The sequence below is a fragment of the Osmerus eperlanus genome, chromosome 7 (genome assembly GCF_963692335.1).
Source record: "Osmerus eperlanus chromosome 7, fOsmEpe2.1, whole genome shotgun sequence".
Lineage (NCBI taxonomy): Eukaryota > Metazoa > Chordata > Actinopteri > Osmeriformes > Osmeridae > Osmerus > Osmerus eperlanus.
In genome coordinates, this window is record NC_085024.1 from 18798032 (window position 1) to 18804716 (window position 6685).

The window sequence follows — 6685 nt, forward strand, 5'->3', positions numbered from 1 at the left end:
GACACGAGGAATGCGACAGTTGTAGCCCATGTCCTGGATACATCTGTGCGTGGTGGCTTTTGATGCACTGACTCCAGCCTCAGTCCACTCCTTGTGAATTTCCCCCAAATTCTTGAATGACCGTTGCTTCACAATCCTCTCAAGGCTGCAGTTATCCCTGTTGCTTGTGCACCTTTTTCTACCACAATTTTCCCTTCCACTCAACTTTCTATTAATATGCTTGGATACAGCACTTTGGGAACAGCCAGCGTCTTTAGCAATGACTTTTAGTGGCTTACCCTCCTTGTGGAGGGTGTCAATGATTGTCTTCAGGACAGCAGTCTTCCCCATGACTGTGTAGCCTACTGAACCAGACTTAGAGACCATTTAAAGGCTTAGGAAACCTTTACAGGAGATAATCAGCTGATTAGAGTAGGACATCATGAGTCTACAATATTTAACTTTTTCAGTCAAATGTTCTAGGATACTGAAATTTGGGTTTTCATTAGCTGTAAGCCATAATCATCCAAATGAAAAGAAATAAACACTTCAAATGTTTCACTCTGTGTGTAATGCCTCTGTATAATATATGAATTTCACCTTTTTCCATGATATTCTAATTTCCGGACCATTTCAATGATATGCAATCTACATAATGTATTTGTGACCTGCTAGGGAAGTTACCCGGCTACTTATGTAATGTTACAACACTGGATTAAAATCAAAATGATTAGAGCTACGTCTAAATTCATTTACACAAGTTTCTTAGTTTGACCCGTCTGACACACTCGTCGACACGAGTGTGGATTGCTATAGCATAATGCTTGTCTGAACGTCCTGCCCCGATCCCGCCCTGATCCCGCCCCAATCCCGCCCCCTAATTAGCTTAAGGATGAAGAAATACAGAAATAAATGTACACAGAAATAAATAAATACAGAAATAAATTACGTAGAAAATAAAAGACTATAGTAAATTAATTGTAAAATTATTTCTATGTATGCAATATATTTATTGATAGATTTATTTCTGTCTGTATTTATTTCTGTATTTATTTATTTCTGTGTACATTTATTTCTGTATTTCTTCATCCTTAAGCTAATTAGGGGGCGGGATTGGGGCGGGATCAGGGCGGGATCGGGGCAGGGTTAGGGTTAGGGTTTAGGGTTAAGGTTAGGGTTATTTATTTTTAATTTTGGAAGGTTTGGTCCTCCATAATGGTAATGCCACTCCCTGGCGCTGCTACCACAGGTATCGACGTGGTGACTGGCATCAACATTAAAAAACTGGAAAAGAGGGGAGAAAGAAAATTTGGTTAGTGGGACTCAAGTATTAAAAAGTATTCATTTAAATTACATTAATATAGTCTATTTAATATTTCATAGATAATCATTTATATATTTATTACTTAATTTTCACAATAAAAAGTAATGCCAGGTTAAGCTACTTACTAAGGAACAGGGAACCACATGGCATCTCTGAAAGGATGGAGAAAAATACATGTTAAACAGCTTTTAGCTTCATATGTGTTGAACTATATCTCACACTATTTTATGGATTTTATTTCTCCAGAGACGCACCAAAAAGGTCTGGGCGGGTCGATCCAGAGAATAGGTGCGTTCGACTTCATGCAGCGTCGGCGTCGCCTGCAGCCCGGCTGACTTGAAGCAGCCAATGGCATTCTCAACTTCAAGGGCCGCCGGTGCTGCATGAAGTCAAATACACCTATTGTCTGGTCGATACAAGCCGAAAAGCCCCCCCATGTGCCCCAAGCGAGATTGCTTTTTTCAGTCAATAGGTGGCGGTCTAGCATTTACCATAGAGGAAGTTGCATGCTAACAGAAGAAGACTTGCGAGCTATTAGGTCTGTATTTAGATACAGTAGCGCAGATGTAGTTCAAGTAAATATAAACACTTATTACGACAATCCGATAGAATACTTTTTGAACTAAAGGAGTATCAGCGTTTAAAGTAAGCCTACAAAGTATGATTTCTGTTTCGTGTTCATTTGTGTGTGTGTCAAAAGCTAGCTACTTGTATCGCTAGTTAGCTTGGCTAATGTTAGCTGATTTTGGTATCACAACCTTCATAAATCAGCTACTGTGTGTTCGCTAGGCTAGTTTGCTAAGTCGACATAGTGGAGTTACTAGTAGTAGGTAAAGTAAAGAGCCTCTTACGTGTCATTCGTGTTCACGCACGTTCTACAAATTCCATATTATTGTACCTGCAGTTACATGATGGCGTTAAAATCGGGAGAAGAGCGATTGAAAGAGATGGAAGCCGAAATGGCGCTGTGAGTAGTTACATTGCCCTGTTTATAATAAGTGGTTGGTGGGTGTAAAGTCAGTTGAATGCGCACTAGTGTAAGCCATCACTATTCCCAACCATGCAGGTTTGAGCAGGAGGTCCTGGGGGGTCCGATGTCTCTGTCCGGCGGTGGTCCCACAGTCTTGGAGGGGGTTCCTGTGGCCCTAGCGGTTCCCATACACCGTCCAATCATTGGAACAAACACATACAGACAGGTAATGTTACCAAATGTATGAGGCACCTACACACTTTCACAAATGAACACATGTGGATGTGCTTACCATACTTATAAACTCCTGTTTAAATTGTGATTATGGCATGGTGTGCATGAGTCTACGCCTACCAGCAGTTCTGACATTATTGATCCTTTCCTTCAGAAACCTAGTTCAGATCGACTAGACTACTGACTGAACTGATGAATATAAGTCATGCCTTTTCTATCCATCAGGGAAAACCAGCCCCACATCTGAATATCTGAATCCATCTCCCCTTTCCTCAGGTACAACAGACCTTGGAGGCCCGAGCTGGCACATTTGTTGGTCCACCACCCCCTGCCTTTGTTGGCCCAGGTAACATAGCTAGCTAGGGGGTCAGATGGCTGAGCGGTTAGGGAATCGGGCTATTAATAAGAAGGTTGCCGGTTCGACACCCGGCCGTGAAAAATTACGTTGTGTCCTTGGGCAAGCCACTTCACCCTACTTGCCTTGGGGGAATGTCTATGTACTTGCTGTAAGTCGCTCTGGATAAGAGGGTCTGCTAAATGACTAAATGTATCAAATGTAAAATGTATAGCTTTTAAATGACCATGTTAGTCACAGAGAAATTATAAGATTATACAGTCTGTAAATTGTAGTGTACTGAAAAAACCTTACATGCTTAGCGCTGAGGGGTATAAGAGTGTTTTGTTTGAATTCTTTATTGAATTAGTAGGGTTTTTTATACTCTTTACTCTAGATTATTATTAATCTGTATCCACTTTCGCGCTCAGCGATTAAACTGAAAAATTGCGTGATTGCCGTTTGTAAATGCAACCGAACTTCGTTATGTGCTTTTTTGGTGGTTTGCATTTGATGCATTTAGTGAAACTATTGAACAGTTTTCTGATTGCTATTGATGAAGTGTCTGTCATGGTAGACATCACAATCGTTTTATCACCAAGGCCTACCCCACTCAGATCATCAGTTTATGTGATGATGTCCGTCTCCTTGTCTCCAGTACCACCAGTCCGACCTCCACCCATGTTGAGACCAGCATTTGTCCCTCACATCTTGCAGAGACCAGGTCAGCTTACATCTCCAATCATCCCCACTTGTTTTCACTGCTTATAGGTTATCTGTCAAAATAGAAAAATACTCACACACCCATGTCCCATACTCTGTTACACTCACACACTCACAAACAATCCTCTTAATCTAACGTATTTACGTTGAACCAGGGCTATGCCATTTAGAAGTGTACATACATAATTCACCACACTTTGCATCCGTTTATAATCATATGAGATATTTAATGTTCCTCTACCCGTGTTTTCAGCTGGTCAGAGAATGCCAGGGATGCGTGGACCCCCCCCTCAGGGCATGATGGCCCCTCCTCTGCCACGTCCCCCTCCACCACCACCAATGATGATGGCCCCTCCCATGCAGGGTCCCCCTCAACATTCCATGACCCCCCCAATACAAGGACCCCCCCAGCACCAACACCCCCCCCAGAACCAGCCTCAGCATCAGCCACAGCATCAGCCTCAGCATCAACATCAGCCACAGCATCAGCCCCAGCATCAGCCCCAGCATCAGCCCCAGCATCAGCCCCAGCATCAGCCCCAGCATCAGCCCCAGCATCAGCCCCAGCATCAGCCACAGCATCAGCACAGCATGGCCCCCATGGGACACTTGGGCTCCACACCCTCTGTCAGTGGCTAAATAATTCAGTATATATGGATAGCATTGTCCAACAATGGATCATGTTTAATTGCTTCATTAAAACACCTAATCACTATTATGAGACAGTACACCACCCCCACCCCTCCCATCTTCTCTAACAGACCATACCTGGTCTGTCTTCTCTGCTCTCATTTTCTCAGGTAGGGCCAATGGGTCCCATGGTGTCTCCACCCCCGAGGCCTGTGGCGCAGCAGCCTCCCAAGATCACCCCATCAGTCATACAGGCAGCCCCCACCGTCTACACAGCCCCTCCAGCGCCCAAGAGGCCTGACATCCGTGCTCAGAGACAGGCGCGCATGGTAAACACATAGCCTTCCTTCCCCCCTCAAAACATCCCCCACACAAACATTACTTTAACAAACTATTTCTAGATCATGTTTGAGCGCTTACTGTTAATTGGTGTTTTTTTTTATAATGTAATGGACGAAGATACTGATTGATCCTATGTGCTGCCTCTGTCAGGAGGAGCTGGCTGCGTCGGTGGCAGAGCAGCAGGCAGCAGTAATGGCTGCCGGGCTTTTGGAAGCCAAGAAGGACTCTGCCTCGGACGACAACATCATCGGACCCAGCATGCCTGAGCCAGAGCCTGTGCACCCTGAGGTAGGCTTCGATCTCTATGGTTCATTCAAAAAAATTTACAAAAATACCAGCACACCTCACCCCTTCATCTTTTCCCAATACACTTCTGGAATTTTAAGATGAAGGGATATTAGAACGGTGTGTCTATAGCTCATCTCAATCTCATAGCTCGAAACACTGCTTAAAGCACAATTGCAGCATGGTTTGTGTGTTCCACTAAGGTAGTCGTGCCTGTGATTGAATGTTTTTGGGATAGCCAGCAGATGGCAGCGTGGAAGAAAAAAAGAGGGGGAAACAAGAGAAAATGAAGAAGTGTATTCGCACTGCAGCTGGTACTAGCTGGGAGGACCAGAGTCTGCTGGATTGGGACTCAGGTATGCAAGTCTGTTTCCTCTTTCCCCAACACCGGCACTTTTTTCCATGCTCTCCTTCCTCACATATCCGTCGCTTACTTTCGCTTCCAGATGATTTCCGGATCTTCTGCGGTGACCTTGGCAACGAGGTGAATGATGACATCTTGGCGCGTGCATTCAGCCGCTACCCATCCTTCCTGAAGGCCAAGGTGGTGAGGGACAAGCGCACAGGGAAGACAAAGGGCTACGGTTTTGTCAGCTTTAAGGACCCTAACGACTACGTACGAGCCATGAGAGAAATGAATGGTGAGCTGCAGGAAAGGAGGGGCCTTATTGTGTGCAAGTTGATAACTTATACTCAAGTCATCAGATTATCTAATTGATTTATAAAAGACAATTAAATCATACTTTTTTTTTTTGTCTTAGAGACCTTTAATGCTTGTCTTAAAAACTTATTATTTGCTATTTTGTGTGCCCACAGGCAAGTATGTAGGCAGTCGACCGATCAAACTGAGGAAGAGCATGTGGAAAGACCGGAACATGGAGGTGGTACGCAAAAAACAGAAGGAAAAGAAGAAACTGGGGCTTAGATAGGAAGTTATTTGTGTGTGAGTGAAAGTTGTCAACTGTGTGAGACCTGTGTGATTGACTGAGTGTAGAGCAGTCACCAGTCTCCCAGTTAGAGGACTGCTTACACCAGCTGTCAACTAGCTTGGGCCACATTTATGTTAGAATGACTAAAACAGAGAGGTGAGTTACTTTTTACCCTCTTCAATTGGATGACGGTTTCAAACACTATTCTAAACCTGGGAAATTAGGCTTTGACTAACAGGTTTTGGCTTTATCCTTGGCCCTGATTTGAAAATAAGGCATTCCACTCAACTCATTCTCCACACAACCCTCAGTGCCAGGACTGTCAAAATGTATGGTGTCTATAGTACTGCTGTTTTTGTGTGGCAGTTTGTTCTCTTCCCCTCAATACTACTTAGATTGTATGCCTAAAACACCTCTGGCATTTTTGTTTATAACAATACAGTAACCAGTGTCTCACCCAATTACAGCATTGTTCAATTTCACTTACAGTGTTGATCAATGTTCTATGTTGTTCACACATCCAACATTTTAGATTGAAACTCTCAATGTTTGTACAATACTGTGGATGAATAGGTTGAAGGAAAACGATGTAAACTATTTTCAATAAAATACAACCTTTCTTAACTGTTGTCATTGGATGTTCACACATGCTATTGTTTTTTTAAATGGTGTCAAGTAGATCAGCTCAAATCTGCTCACACGGGGGCGCTCCAAGATCATAGCTGTATTATCTGCAGCCAGCCTATGTCTTCCTACCAACTAAAAAAGGGATGCCAATTTCGTTGTCATCCGATTGCCAGCTACAATCCTTTGTCGACGTGAACACAAGGTGAAATATATTGATCTACTGTTAATAAGTATTGACAGTGTATCATCCAACACATGTCATTGTCATTAACACATTTTGAAGCTCAGCTGGCAAGGAATTGAAACTC

At 43.4% G+C, this 6685-nt stretch overlaps 1 protein-coding gene across 3 annotated transcripts; it reads left to right on the top strand.

The window, feature by feature from the left end:
* Positions 1-1751: 1751 nt before the first annotated feature.
* On the top strand, positions 1752-6368 carry rbm42 (RNA binding motif protein 42). 3 transcript variants are annotated; one of them, XM_062465540.1, is made up of 11 exons: positions 1752-1841; positions 2208-2270; positions 2370-2499; positions 2784-2853; positions 3500-3565; positions 3818-4191; positions 4365-4523; positions 4687-4824; positions 5060-5177; positions 5268-5462; positions 5638-6368. In XM_062465540.1, exons 1-11 carry the CDS (start codon positions 1810-1812, stop codon positions 5748-5750), a joined length of 1458 nt encoding a protein of 485 aa, XP_062321524.1. In that variant the 5' UTR covers positions 1752-1809; the 3' UTR covers positions 5751-6368. The 3 variants fall into 3 exon arrangements, with proteins under 3 accessions (XP_062321524.1, XP_062321526.1, XP_062321525.1); XM_062465542.1 differs by having other exon boundaries at positions 1794-1961; XM_062465541.1 differs by having other exon boundaries at positions 1795-1948.
* The last annotated feature ends 317 nt before the right edge of the window (positions 6369-6685 follow it).